General features: G+C 32.9%; 1 protein-coding gene across 3 annotated transcripts in view; it reads left to right on the forward strand.

The window, feature by feature from the left end:
- The window catches only part of NIPBL (NIPBL cohesin loading factor), a 190,976-nt gene that overhangs the window by 150,751 nt on the left and 25,100 nt on the right, over nucleotides 1-15,125 (forward strand). For all 3 annotated transcript variants that reach the window (XM_012736444.2, XM_012736443.2, XM_012736446.3), the window contains 5 exons: nucleotides 484-582; nucleotides 687-833; nucleotides 3,079-3,213; nucleotides 4,608-4,706; nucleotides 5,468-5,521. In XM_012736444.2, coding sequence (XP_012591898.1) covers nucleotides 484-582; nucleotides 687-833; nucleotides 3,079-3,213; nucleotides 4,608-4,706; nucleotides 5,468-5,521 — 534 coding nt within the window. The remainder of the gene's footprint in view (nucleotides 1-483; nucleotides 583-686; nucleotides 834-3,078; nucleotides 3,214-4,607; nucleotides 4,707-5,467; nucleotides 5,522-15,125) is intronic.

Raw genomic sequence — 15,125 nt, forward strand, 5'->3', positions numbered from 1 at the left:
GTATGTTCCTTATTTGTTTAAATGTCCTTTTTCTACATGCCTTTTACATATTGATTATTGTTTTACAAATAAATAGGTATATATCTGTATGAGTACACACACAATATAAATAGAGTACAGGTGACACTATGAAAACAAATTATTCAGTTAACAAATTCTGATTTAAATGATACTAAAATCCTTGATTAAAGTTACACATAGCAAGATTTTAGTGGGTCTATAGGTTCTTGCAAATGAAGCACAACAATAAAAACCAGGTTAATGGAAAATGCTAGGGTAAAGGTAAGACTTCAAAGTATAGACTGCCTCATTTGCCATCTGTACTAAGCTTTAAGTTAAACATTGGGTCAGTAATATCTTTTATTCATTTGTATACAGATTAAAGGGAAATAAATAAATAATATATTCTTCTCTTTTGTGTTTTCATTTTTTATAATTTCATATACTATAAAATTTATGAAAATGTCAATGTTTTCTTGGCAGATACTACGAGTTCTTGGTGAAAATGCAATTGCTGTTCGAACAAAAGCCATGAAATGTTTATCTGAGGTTGTTGCTGTAGACCCCAGTATTCTAGCGAGGGTAAAGAGAGCAAAAATGATTCTTCTTACTTGGATTTTCTATATAAATTAAAATATTAGCTCTATTTGATATAAATCATATATATTTTTTTCATTTTTCTTTAGCTTGACATGCAGCGAGGAGTTCATGGACGACTGATGGATAACTCTACCAGTGTCCGAGAAGCAGCAGTAGAATTACTAGGTCGATTTGTCCTTTGTCGACCTCAGCTTGCTGAACAGTATTATGATATGCTGATTGAAAGAATATTGGTGAGTTCATTTTGTCATTTTTGTAATGATTCATCAGTATAATCATGATTCATACTCAGGATTCATACTCGAATTTTGCCTTTTGAGTATCCCATCTTGTTTTAAGTTAAAGTAGAAAAGTACATGTATATGCTATATAAATACATATTGCCTAGTCTATGAACTATAGCAGCTTTCTAAACAGGATATATTTTAAGAATAGCACTTTCAATATCATTAAAAAAATCATTGAATATTGGATTTCTTTTTTCAGTTACTGTCACTTTTTAATTCTGCCAGTTTGCAATGAGTAGACTATAGGAACTATGTGGGATAGTTACATTGAACAGGAATCTAGAGTAATTATATAAACAGGAAGAATTATTTCAGTGAGAGACAAGTACAGAACATTGGTATCTGACAATATTTTTGGATCCTTTACGTTTATTTGCATGTTTCCTTAAAGCTGAATTATGATGAGCTCAGATACCTGCAATTAAGTCAGAAAGCTGGCCGGGCGCTGTGGCTCACGCCTGTAATCCTAGCTCTTGGGAGGCCGAGGCGGGCGGATTGCTCAAGGTCAGGAGTTCAAAACCAGCCTGAGCAAGAGTGAGACCCCGTCTCTACTATAAATAGAAAGAAATTAATTGGCCAACTGATATATATATAAAAAATTAGCCGGGCATGGTGGCACATGCCTGTAGTCCCAGCTACTCGGGAGGCTGAGGCAGGAGGATCGCTTGAGCCCAGGAGTTTGAGGTTGCTGTGAGCTAGGCTGACGCCACGGCATTCACTCTAGCCTGGACAACAAAGCGAAACTCTGTCTCAAAAAAAAAAAAAAAAAAAAGTCAGAAAGCTATTTGAGGCATAAGAGCAAACTTAAGAAATACTGTTCTGAAATACTCTTTTGTTGTGTGTCATGGTATTCCCTGGGCCTGAAGCATTTTTCTGAAAATAAAAGAAGGCACTGGCATTAGGAAATATCTGTGGAATTTCCACACTACCCATTCCAGGTGTATTGACTTCTTGTAGAACTCAACATAAATGATAAGTATACAATGAAAAGAGTTGTCACTTTTGGCCTAATATCAGAATATTGTGTGGCTCAGAGTTATAGAGTAATTTTCAGCTTCAACTAGGTATAAATCTTGGTTGAAAAACAAATAATTTAAGGAAAGTGTGGAAGAATTTTTTTCCTTTTTAATGTTTCAGTTTTTTGAATAGTAAAGGGTAGAATCAACAGGATTCCCAAATATTTAATGAACTCTGACCTAGTTAAACCTAGAAAAAAATCCTAAAGTGTTTTCAGAATTGCTAAACCACATAATGGACATTAATAATTTTGCATGCTAAGTACCCGATGCTTTTTATTTTTAAAACTCTTTAATATGAAAATTCGTTAGGTTAAAGGGAAATAGTACAATGAATACCCATGTACCCACCTCCGTATTTCATCTGTACTTTCTGCTAAATTCTTTACATTTAAATTACAAACGTTTTGCTACTTTTCTCATGAATACTTCAGTTTGTATCACCAAAAAGTAAGGAATACTGTCCTATTTAAACAAAACCATTATATCACCTAATCAAGTTAATACTCTCTGATATCATCTAAGAACCAGCTCACATTCAGATCCTCCAGTTGTCCCCAAAATGTCTTTTTCTGTCTTTTTATTTTAAGAATCAGACTCCAATCAAAGATAACATATTGCATTTGGGGTCCATGTCTTAAAATTGAATACTATTCTCTTACTCTTTTTTATATACTCACTCTCATGATGACAACTGATTAAAAAGACTGGGTCAGTTTTATTATTTCCTCATGGCTTTGTTTAATTTAATTTGTTTCTTATATTTCTTATAAACCATAAGATAGTACAAAATGTTTAATTGGATTCAGGTTAAACATTTTTGTTAAGTCGGCTTTATAGATGATACTTAATATGCTATTTAAGTGCCAGACGCTATTCTAAAACCTTTATGTTTATTATTTAATTCTGGCAAGCTTATACTTTAATCTTGTGTTCAGGGCTAAGCTGTAGTGCATATTTCTATGTCTTGGATATCATATTTTAAAGGTAAAAACAGTACAATAAAATAATCATTTATAGCAGCAATAAGAAAGCATGTAAAGAGCAAATATGTAGACCGTGTTCATCATGTTAACAAATAGTGAATATGCTGCTTATGGATACTTATTTTCTGATTTCATATACCTGAGGCATCTCAACTTTTATGACATTTAAAAATACCTTTCTGTTTCTAGGATACTGGTATCAGTGTCAGGAAAAGGGTAATAAAGATTCTAAGAGATATCTGTATTGAACAACCAACATTTCCAAAAATTACAGAAATGTGCGTAAAAATGATTCGCAGAGTCAATGATGAAGAGGGCATTAAGGTAAGATGAAACATCAACTACTTTAAATTTATTTTTCAATAATGTTTAAATAATTGAAATGTCTATTTCCGGCGTCCTCAAACTACGGCCTGCGGGCCACATGCGGGCTGCCTAGCACATTTATCCGGCCTTCTGGGTGTTTTTGCTGCCGCTGCCTGTCCTGCTTAGCAGCCGACTCCTCCCTAGCCCACAGTGCGTACTCTCCAATGGTCTGAGGGACAGTGAACTGGCTCCCTGTTTAAAAAGTTTGAGGACCCCTGGTCTATTGCATCTAACTTTTGATTTAAATATATATATAAACTTTACAAATGAATCAATATCTTAGTTTATAAACTTAAGAAAAATACATACTTTGATACTTTTTTATTTCTAGATTTTTGTATTGATTAATAAAATCTGATCTTTCACAACCAGTTCAACAATTATAATATTAATTTAATTCATGGTAGAGTTTGCATTATATTCAAAGGTTCTCACCAAATTAAAATTATTTTGATTTTCAAATGTTATGTGTTTGTTTTTCTAAATTTGTAAATAAATACCTTCTTTCATTATAAGTGAAATAAGCCAGGCACAGAAAGATAAATATCACATGTCTTCCCTTATATGTGGGAGCTAAAAAAAAAATTTGACCTCATAAAGATAGAGAGTAAAATGATGGTTACCAGAGGTTGGGAAGGGTAGCTTGCAAGGTTGGGTAGAGGAATTAAGAGGAGTTCGTTTATGGATATAAAAATATAGTTAGATAGAAGGAGTAAGATCTAGTGCACAATAGGGTGACTATAGTTAACAATAATTTATCGTGTATTTCAAAATAACTAGAATTGCAATGGAATTTCAGTGTTTCTAACACGAGGGAATGATAAATATTTGAGGTGATGCATATCCCAATTACCCTGATTTGATCATTACACATTGCACACTTGTATCAAAATTTCACATATACTCCATAAATATGTACAACTATTATGTATCCATAAAAATTAAAAATAAGAAAATTTTAAGTTTAGTCTTAAATTCATCAGTAACTTTACATATATATGTAATCATATATATGATCTCTGTTTTTTTAAGTTTAGCAAACATCATAACAACTGCTTCCTCAAAAGCAGTACAAATGTTTTTTAGTTTAATCAAAAACATTTATGTATATGGTATGTAGAAGTTGTAAGCTAAGCATAGTATTGTCCATTCAAATTATTTTAAATCTTTTCCAAATTGAAAAAATAATAAATTTTAGAAATTAATTGGTGATCATGTCAAAAAATTCCCAGCAACTTGTTTTGATTTGTTATATATAGCTTTGTGGGGGGCCTTAATGAGAATGTGGGGTTATAAATTTGCCATATTTGTTGTAGTGAGTTAGTTAATTTGAAATTTTTTCTTTCGTCTAGAAATTAGTAAATGAAACATTCCAGAAACTCTGGTTTACTCCAACTCCACACAATGACAAAGAAGCAATGACAAGGAAAATTTTAAACATCACTGATGTGGTAAGAAGGACTGGAACAAGTTATGTGGTCACTGTGGGTGCAAACCTAGTTGAGGCCTACCGTGTCTTATGAAGGAAGAGACAATGATGAGATATTTGATTAATCTTGACATTTAGCACTGCTTCGTTTACTTTATATTTCTGGAGATACTCAAGGGATGCAAGTAACATGAGGTTGATGTTTCCACATAGCCCAACTTCTTGACATTCGTTGACGTAAGCACTGAAACTGAGATTGTCCTATTCCTCCAACAATTGAAAACAGTGAGAGAAAGGAGGAGTGGAAGAATAGAGACAATGGCCCAAGGATAGCAAGCTGCAAAGAGATAGTAATTCCTGTCTTTTTCAGAAAATATAATTTAGATTAGTTTCATTTCATTTATTTTATGAATAAGCTATAAATTTTTTGACCCAGAATACTTTTCATGTTTTGAATATAAGAAATTTTGTTGTTAATGTTTTAGACCTTGCAGGTTTATCTGACAGAGTATGATTCAAGTTATTATTCAAAATTTACTACCATATTAAACTTCAGTACATTAAACTAATTTCTTTAATGTTTTTCAAGATATTTTTAGAATAAAATTCTGTAACATTGGTAAATGTTTAGGTTACTGAAAATAATCATTTACTTTAAAAATAAACTTTAATTGAGAAAATTCAGAAATATGCTTCAGGATAAAGCATAACAAAAGTATATTTTATTCTGGCTTTTTAATAAATTTCCAACTTTGATAGTTTTGTTACCTTTTTTCCCCTTAGGTTGCAGCATGCAGAGATACTGGCTATGACTGGTTTGAACAACTCCTTCAAAATGTGAGTGTTATTTTGACTCCTGATAATATAAAATTTAAAAGGTTGGTTCTTCGTAGACTTTTGATTTAAAAATAAAATAACTTTTTTGATTCTTTTGGTAGGAAAATTTATTTCAATATGTTAGGCTGAATGTTTTTGTTATTTTCCCTGTTTAATTGATTGTCCTATTGCCTGTATCAAAAGTAAGTTTTCTGAATCACTAATTAAAATTCTATCTTCCTTTCCTTCAGATAATTATTTTTTTCTTATCCCTTTCATCTAAATAATAGACATGAGATCTGTAAATACATACATATATTGCGTTAAATACATAATTACATTATTTGCCATTTTATACATAGAATTTCCTATAGTGGTACAGAATCAAACCATAAATAGTGTTTTTTTTAAACTTTCATAAATGGAAATGTTTATCTCTCTATGAATTTTTAAAATTTTTTTATTTGAGAAATTTTCAAGTAGAAATATCTATCACCCACCTTCAAAAATTATCAGTGTTTTCTTAGTCTAGTTTTATCTGTACTCCCCCATCTTGGTGTTTTTTTAATTTTGGTTTTTCTTTGTTTTTTTGTATTTTTAGTGTAATAATTTTAAAACAAGTCCCAGACTTTATATCATCTTTAGCATCTGCCTCTAACAAATAATGACTTTTTTTTTTTTTGAGACAGAGTCTCACTTTCTTGCCTAGGCTAGAGTGAGTGCCGTGGCGTCAGCCTAGCTCACAGCAACCTCAAACTCCTGGGCTCAAGCAATCCTCCTGCCTCAGCCTCCCGAGTAGCTGGGACTACAGGCATGCGCCACCATGCCCGGCTGATTTTTATATTATATATATTAGTTGGCCAATTAATTTCTTTCTATTTTTATGGTAGAGACGGGGTCTCGCTCAGGCTGGTTTTGAACTCCTGACCTTGAGCAATCCGCCCGCCTCGGCCTCCCAGAATGCTAGGATTACAGGCGTGAGCCACCGCGCCCGGCCAAATAATGACTTTTTTAAGAAGCCAAAATATCATTATCATCTATATAAAATAAATAATAATGTATTATTCCCTAATATCTAATACCTATTCAATGTTTACATTTTCTTGACTCTCTCAAAAATGTATCTTTATAGTTAACAGTTGCTTTGATTGATATAGCTCTTAAGTCTCTTATAATAGTTGGCCCTCACCTCCCTTTTCTCATGCCACTTGTGTGTTTTCCTGCAGAATGTCCCATGCTCTGGATTTATTAGAACTCTTCCTTCTGCTGTCATTTAAGTTATTCCTCTATTTACCATTTATCCTATAATCTCTTAGATCTAATGGCTTAATAAGACATAGGTTTAATTTTTAGGGTAGAGAACACAAATACTTCAAAAGTGATATTGAATATTATTGCATCACATCAGGAGACAGACATCTGTTCTCATTTTCAGTGCTTGATCTTTGAGTTTAGGTGTCACCAGTCTGAGGCATCTATTAAAAAGTCTTTCAGTGTTCGTTTATATGTTCATTATCTAGATCTGTTATCTTCATTAGAAGTTATGAAATGGTGATTTTCTCATCCTTTTAGTCCTTCAGTATTAGTTAGCTAGGGTTCTTCTTTAAGGAGGAATTTTTTAATTTTAAATTTTTTTCCCCATACTGTTTGGTTATTTTGAACTGTTTGGTTACTGTGAAATACAGTTTGTATAAGAAAGGCAAGGAAGATGCTTTATTCTTTTCTGTTACTTATCAATTTTCAGAGGTTTTCACAATTTTCAAGTGACTTTCCATGTCACCTTCTAATAGTGACCAATGAGTTTATTTCTTAGTGTTAGTGTGAACGGATTCATTTTATATGTTTTAATTTATTGTAATCATGATTCTTTTTGAAACTTAAGTTGGTCATGTATCCTTTTGATATAACCCCGTTAATCTTTTATAGCCTGATTACTTTCTGGCTATCCATCTACCCCAGAATCGCCTTGTATATTTTCTGCCCCAAACCTGAAATTAGCCATTTTTCTAAAGAGCCCTAACTCCCTTTAGTTGGAACAATCTTTGTGCTGTGGATATTTATTGTTAATTATTGTAACTTTGGGCCCCTTCAGAAGATAAAGCTAAAAATATGTACTTTTTAGAAAGAGAAAATAAATCAATCAAGAGTTTATATTGATTTTTTTCTTGGAGACAGGGTCTCGCTTTGTTGCCTGGGATAAAGTGGTGCAGTGGCATAATCATAGTTTGCTGCAACCTCATAATCCTGGGCTTAAGTGATTCCCCTGCCTCAGCCTCCTGATTAGCTAGGACTACAGGTGTGCACCACCACGTTCTTGCCTAATTTTTCTATTTTTTTGTAGAGATGGGGCCTCGCTCTTGCTTAGGGCTGGTCTCAAACTCCTGACCTCAAGTGATCCTCGTACCGTGGCCTCATGAAAGTGCTAGGATTACAGGCAAGAGCCACAGTGCCCAGCCTATATTGATATTTTTAATCCAAATTTAAGAGACAGGATTTTACTTTTTTGATTTTATTTTTTCCTTTAGGCTAAAATTCTTGGTTCTTGAAGAAATTAATATATTTGCTTTGCCCTACTATATGAACAGCAAGATTGCCTAATAACAGTTTAACAGTTCTTTGCATTTCTTTTTAGTTATAGCTCACTAGAAATATCACATTTAAAGTCTATCTTGCAATAACTTTTCCTGTTTGGTGATGTCAACTTATTATCCAGTTAGTTTCATATGTTTCTCGTAAGCAGTTTTTTGCAATATTTTTAGTAATAAACTTATAGTGATATTTTTAACAACAAACCAACTTTCTTTATTGAGGTATAATTTCCATGAAAAATATTCACTAATTTTAGGTGTATAGTTTGATGAATTTTAGTAATTACGTACAGTCATGTAAGCTCCAGCACAATCAAAATACAGGCTAACACTCAAAAAGCTTACTCGTGTATTTTTGCAGTTGATCCTCTCCCCTTGACCCTAGAAAACCATTGATCTACTTTCTGTTACTATAGTTGTACCTTTTCTAGAGTTTCATATTGATGGAATCATACAGTATGTAGTCTTTTATGTTTGACTTATTTTACTTAGCAGAATGTTGTTGAGATTCATTTGTGTGGCTAGTATACTAAAATTTTTTTTGTTTTTATTGCTAAGTAGTTTCAGTGGTATGGACATGTCACAGTTTTTTATCACTCATAATTTAGGGACCTTTGGGTTGATTCTAGTTTACGGCTATTAAGAATAATGCTATGAATCTTTGTGTACAAGTTTTTTTTGTGGATGTGTGTTTTCATTTCTCTTGGGTAAATTGCTAGGAATGTGATTGCTGGGTCATATGGTGAGTGAAAAACTGCCAAACTGTTTTTCCAAAATGGCCAAACCATTTTGCATTTCTGCCAGCAGTGTATGGAGTTTCCAGTTGCTCCACATCCTCACCATTCTTGGTATATCAATCTTTTAAAACTTTAGCCATTCAGGTATAGTGGTGTTGTAGCATGTTACTGTTTTTAAAGTTCTAAGATGTCTTTTTTTAAATATCTTCACAGTGTTTGCCTGTGTTATCATCAGTAATCTTAGATTCTCTTCATAAGTCATCTTTCATTTCATATTTTTACATGACATATTTGGCATCATTTTCTTCCTAAATCAAATAATTAGCTCTGTATTGTAGAGCCTTATTTACCACCTTAGTTAAGTTTATTTCAGCCATTCCAAAGGAGATATCATAATAATTTCTAAAAAGATTCTAAACCACATATTTCATCTGATAATTATAATAAATGATTAAGAATTAAGTATAGCTATCAGAAATGTCATTATTTAGGATTCCTAAAAAGAATCTAAAACAATATCCTGTGTATTATTGACAAGTTAGAAACAGAAGTGAGATGACCACATTTATAATCTCTTAACAGTGATAGTTTTCCTCTTACATTCTTTGTATCTTTAAACTCTAGTCCTGTTTGTTTATTTATTTTTTTGTCATCCATTCAATTCATGTGCCCTATCCTATGCTTTCTAGCTTAGTTTTTCCGAACAATTTAGTTCACCAATGACATCTTGACTTTGTGATATAGTTACTTATACTAGCAGAGTTTGGTTTAGTAAAGGAAATAAAGTACAAAAATACTTATGTAAATACATGTGAAAGAGATACAACCAATCTTAGCAATTATAATACATATACATAAATTTTAAGACAAGCTAAGAAGGATGTAGAGAATGGACTGGTGGAGTTACTGGAAATTTTTGAATCCAGAATAACTACTGTTTTGGCATGAGCACATATACACACATTGCATTTAATCCAGTTTCAGATATTTATAATTTTTATTTTGGGGTTGGGTTGTTCTTTTGTAGATCAGTGACTCCCCATTCATTGAATATGTTTTCCTAGGGAAATTTGAAGTCCTATAATAAATAGCTTCAGATTCATACATGCACCAAACTCTGTCCATTGACTAAATAATTGCTTTAGTATATCATTTTTAAATGTATAAAGCTGTTGTTTCCTTTATAACCTTTAATGAATTCATAGTTTATTGTCATTTTTCAGTAGTATGTAGAAGAATAACTTCTATCATGAAGGTCCTCACATTTTTTATTTCTAAAAATACTCCAATTAGTTTAAAACACTACCATAAACTTACTACTTTCCTAAGAAGCTCTGCATTACAGCCTTCAAAAAGCACTGTCATAGCCCTACGATAGGTATACAAAAATTGAATTGATTTACAACACAACACCATTCATTGTAATTGCTTATAGAACAGTGGTTCTCAATCTTTAAATTGCATCAGAATCATCTGGAGAGATTGTTAAAATATAGAATGATGAGCCTCATTATGTCTGGGGGTAGGGCCTGAGAATTTGCATATTTAATAAATCCCTAGGTAACGCTGTTAACTTTCAGAACCACTGATACAGACCATTACTATCACCTCTGAAAGTTTCCTCATGTTCTTTCCCAATCAATCCCCAGTCCCCTGCAACCACCCTTCTGATTTTGTCCAATACAAAATAGTTTTGCTCTAAGTCTTTGTCCAAGACTGGCCCTTCTTTGGTTTATTAGGAAAATATAGGCAATGAAAAAAAATTAAGAGTAACCAATGTTATCTCTTCTTTGCCTTTGTAATCCAAAGCAAGATCTCCTTCTTGAAGTTTACAATCAAAAACTCTATCTCTTGGCCGGACGCGGTGGCTCACGCCTGTAATCCTAGCACTTTGGGAGGCCGAGGTGGGCGGATTGCTCAAGGTCAGGAGTTCGAAACCAGCCTGAGCGAGACCCCATCTCTACCAAAAATAGAAAGAAATTAATTGACCAACTAAAAATATATATACAAAAAGTTGGCCGGGCATGGTGGCACATGCCTGTAATCCCAGCTACTCGGGAGGCTGAGGCAGGAGGATCGCTTGAGCCCAGGAGATTGAGGTTGCTGTGAGCGAGGCTAGCCTGGGCAACAAAGTGAGACTCTGTCTCAAAAAAAAAACAACAAAAAAAAAACCTCTATCTCTATCAACCAGTGAATGGATAAACAAACTGATAATTTATACAACTTAATAGTACTCCATACCAAAACAGAACAAACTATCACTACATACAGCTACATAGATGAATAATAAAAACATTAATGCAAAACTTTACTCAGAGGAGTACATATTATGAGTCCATTTATACAAAGTTCTAGGAGAGCAAAACTATTTTGTATTGGACAAAATCAAAAGGGTGGTTGCAGGGGACTGGGGATTGATTGGGAAAGAACATGAGGAAACTTTCAGAGTTGATAGTAATGGTCTGTATCAGTGGTTCTGAAAGTTAACAGCTTTACCTAGGGATTTATTAAATATGCAAATTCTCAGGCCCTACCCCCAGACATAATGAGGCTCATCATTCTATATTTTAACAATCACTCCAGATGATTCTGATGCAATTTAAAGATTGAGAACCACTGTTCTATGTCTTGATAGGGATTTCAGTTACAATGGTGAATGCATTTTACAAAACTGAACAAATATGCTAAAGATTTGTGCATTTCATTGCATGTCCATTTTTTAAAAGGGGAGTATACTGATATCTCTAATTTTCTTTGAAATATAGCAAAAGCAAAATGGACAGAGTTGTGTTATGTATACAAATACATATGCATACATATATATATACACATATATGTGTATATTGTGTGTGTGTGTGTTCATCCCAGCAGAGTAAAATGATTTTGGCTAGAGGGTATTCATGGTAAAAATTTTTTCAGCCTTTTGGTATGCTTACATTTTCATACCAAAATTTTAAAATAAGTATTTTAAAAAGTACCTATATCACTGGGGTTGTTGGTGCCTTTAAAAGATACGTTTTAGGCTGGGCACAGTGGCTCATACCTGTAATCCCAGCACTTTGGGCAGCCAAGGTAGGAGGATCACTTGATGCTGGGAGTTCTCATGACCAGCCAAGGCAACATAGCGAGACCCCTGTATCTACAAAACTGAAAAATAAAAAAATTAACTGGGTCTGGTGATGCACACCTATTGTCCTCGCTATTCGGCAGGCTGAGGCAGGAGAATTGCTTGAGCCCAGGAATTCAGGGTTATAGTGAACTATGATAATGCCACTGCATTTCATCTTGGTTAACAGTAAGACCTTGTCTCTAAAAAAAAATAAATGAATGAATTTTTTAAAAAGATATTTTTTAAATGAGCAAACTAAATTATATTTAAAAATTTTATGCACTTTGATTAATTATGTTTATATCATGAGTATATGGTTGGTATGTGTATGTGTGAGTAACATTAAAGTAGGAGAAATAATCATTTCAGAATACATGAAAAAATTTTTTTATAAAATGCAATACCCTTGCATGATAACTTATAATAAATAAGGGTAAAATGTATATTCCTTAATCTGACAAAACAAACTATAAAACCTAAAATGAAAATCATTCAAAATGGGAAAGTCTTAAGAGCATCTCTTCAAAATCAAAAACAAAAAAATATTTGTCAGATAGGTCAAGGTGATTGTAAAACATATATGGAAAATCAAAAGTTAAAAATAACTACTTCTGCGAAAGCAGGAGCACTGACTTGCTTTAAGAAATATTGGGACTTATTTTTAAAGATAAGATAATTAAGACAGAACAGTAATAAATAGATCAATACAAAATAGACCAGTGGAATAGGATAGAGAGCCCACAAAATGGGCCTCACAGGTAGATTATGCTTGCTATAAAACAGAAGTGGCACTGCAACTTCTTTTTATGGGGAAAAGATAGACTTTTTAGTAAATGGGGTTGGATCAACTGGCTATCCATAAGGAAATTTTTTAAAAAGTTGATTCCTACTTCAACTCAGAAGTCAGCTTCATGTATATTAAAGGAAAACTTTAAAACTTTTAGAAGAAAATATAGGTGAATGTATTCTTGACCTTTATGTAGAGAGGGATTTCTTAAACAACCTTCAAAAATAATTAACCTTAAAAGATTGATAAATGTTTATAAATCAAAAGCCATCTTAAAGTGAAAATACCAGTCACAAACTGGGAAAAGATGTTTGACACACATATAACCAACAAATTAATATTGAGAATATTAATGAAGAACTACTCTCAGCTGGGTGTGTTGGCTCACGACTATAATCCTAGCACTCTGGGAGGATGAGGCAGGAGAATCGCTTTAGCTCAGGAATTTGAGCCCAGCCTGAGCAAGAGTGAGACCCTGTCTTAACAAAAAATAGAAAAATTAGCCTGACATGGTGGTACGCACCTTTAGTCCCATCTACTTAGGAGGCTGATGCAGGAGGATCACTTGAGCCCAGGAGTTTGAGGTTGCAGTGAGACTCCATCTCAGAAATAAAAACAAAAAACCCTCCTTTCCTACAAACCAACATAAGTTGAGTCCCAGTAGGAAAACAGGCAAAATTCATGAATAGGAAATTCATAAAAGAAATAGCACATATGGCTTGTAATATGTTCAACTTCATTAGTAATGTGAGAAATACAAATCAAGACCACATTTTGCAGCATTTGAGTGGCAAAAATTGAGAAGTCAGATAATAACAATTTATAGAAAAGAGATGGATCAAATATAATAGCATCTCTTAATATTGCTAATTGAGAAAGTATTACAACCACTTTGAAAACAATTATCTCATAAAATTACCTTATTTAAAAGCATTATCTTGTGAAGTTGAACATTCATATATGTAGTGACCCAGCAGTTCCACTTTAAGTGTATACCCAAGAGAATCTGGCATATATACATCAGAACACATACACAGAAATGCTCACTGTACCATCAAAATTGGAATTAACCTATCTACAGAAGAATGAATAAGTAAGTTATATTATAGACACACAATGGACTGTTATACAGCAGTGAAAATGAACAAAATCAGCTACATGCAGCAACCTGGATTACAGTTATAATCCAGCATAATGTTGGCATAATGTTGAGTGAAAAAGCAAGTCTCATAAGACTATGTCAACTATGCTACCTTTCTAGAAAGTGGAAAATCAAAACGGAATAGTCTACAGCTTAGACATATTTTTATGCAGAGAGATCATAAAATTTCTGGTAGTCATTATGTTAAGAGTGAAACAGGAAGAAGGGAACACATTGGAAGTATAGGTGATTGGAAATATTCTTGTTCTTGAGTTGGGTTCATAGTACATCATTATTTATAAGTACATTAAAAGATGGTATGTCATGAATCAGAATTTATGATTAATTCTTTTGTGTGTACCTGAGAGGAAAAAGAAAAACCAGGGATGAGAGGATAGTTTTCTACTTCTGCCTAAGAGAGACCAAGCTAGATAGAATGTAATATCAATAGCTGCTTAAGGAAGTGAATTATGGAGTGGGACAAGGAGAATTTGCAGTTCAGAGTTGAAACTTAGTAAGTTGATGCTGTCTGCTTCATTTGATTTACTTCTTGAAATTGGAGGAAGGGGCAGTGTGTGTGTTATGTCATTCTGGTAGCTCTCAGTTGTTTTAATTACTCATGCATCTTGTAGTCCCATTCATTCTAGCCTTATGCATTTTTTAAATTTTAAATGAATTTGAATTTTAAACTCCTCAGTCATATTCACCACATTTCAAGTGCTTAATAGCCCCATATGACTCATAGATATAGATATAGAGTATTTTCATTATTGCTGAATGTTATATTTGACAACACTGGAACTCTTCACAGAAATCAAATACATATTTTTCTTTAATATCCCCAGAATTATATTAGCTCATTTTATTAGCAAAACAGATATACCTTAAATGACTTTTCCATTGACCTATGATTATAAAAGATTGAATTGATTTTGGTTATAGTTAGAATGATCTCTATCCCCATCTCATTATTCATAACACTTTTCTAGCATCGTTAATGATTTTGCAGACAATAATGCAGAGAAGACATCTACCCTTTTGTTTTATAATTTTAAATTTTAACGTATAGTTCAAATACATTTACAGTTATTCTTTAAAATAATTCAGCTAATACTGAATGATATGCTTTGTTTCTGGTTGGAGTAAGGGAGAAAAAGAAAAAGGAAGGTTACCTTTTCTATATCTGATATCCTACCATAGGTTTTACAGCAGTTTAAATACTTCTTACTAAAATCGTTTGAAAGTATTTATAAATTACTGGTT

The sequence above is a fragment of the Microcebus murinus genome, chromosome 11 (assembly GCF_040939455.1).
Source record: "Microcebus murinus isolate Inina chromosome 11, M.murinus_Inina_mat1.0, whole genome shotgun sequence".
NCBI classification, from domain to species: Eukaryota; Metazoa; Chordata; class Mammalia; order Primates; family Cheirogaleidae; genus Microcebus; species Microcebus murinus.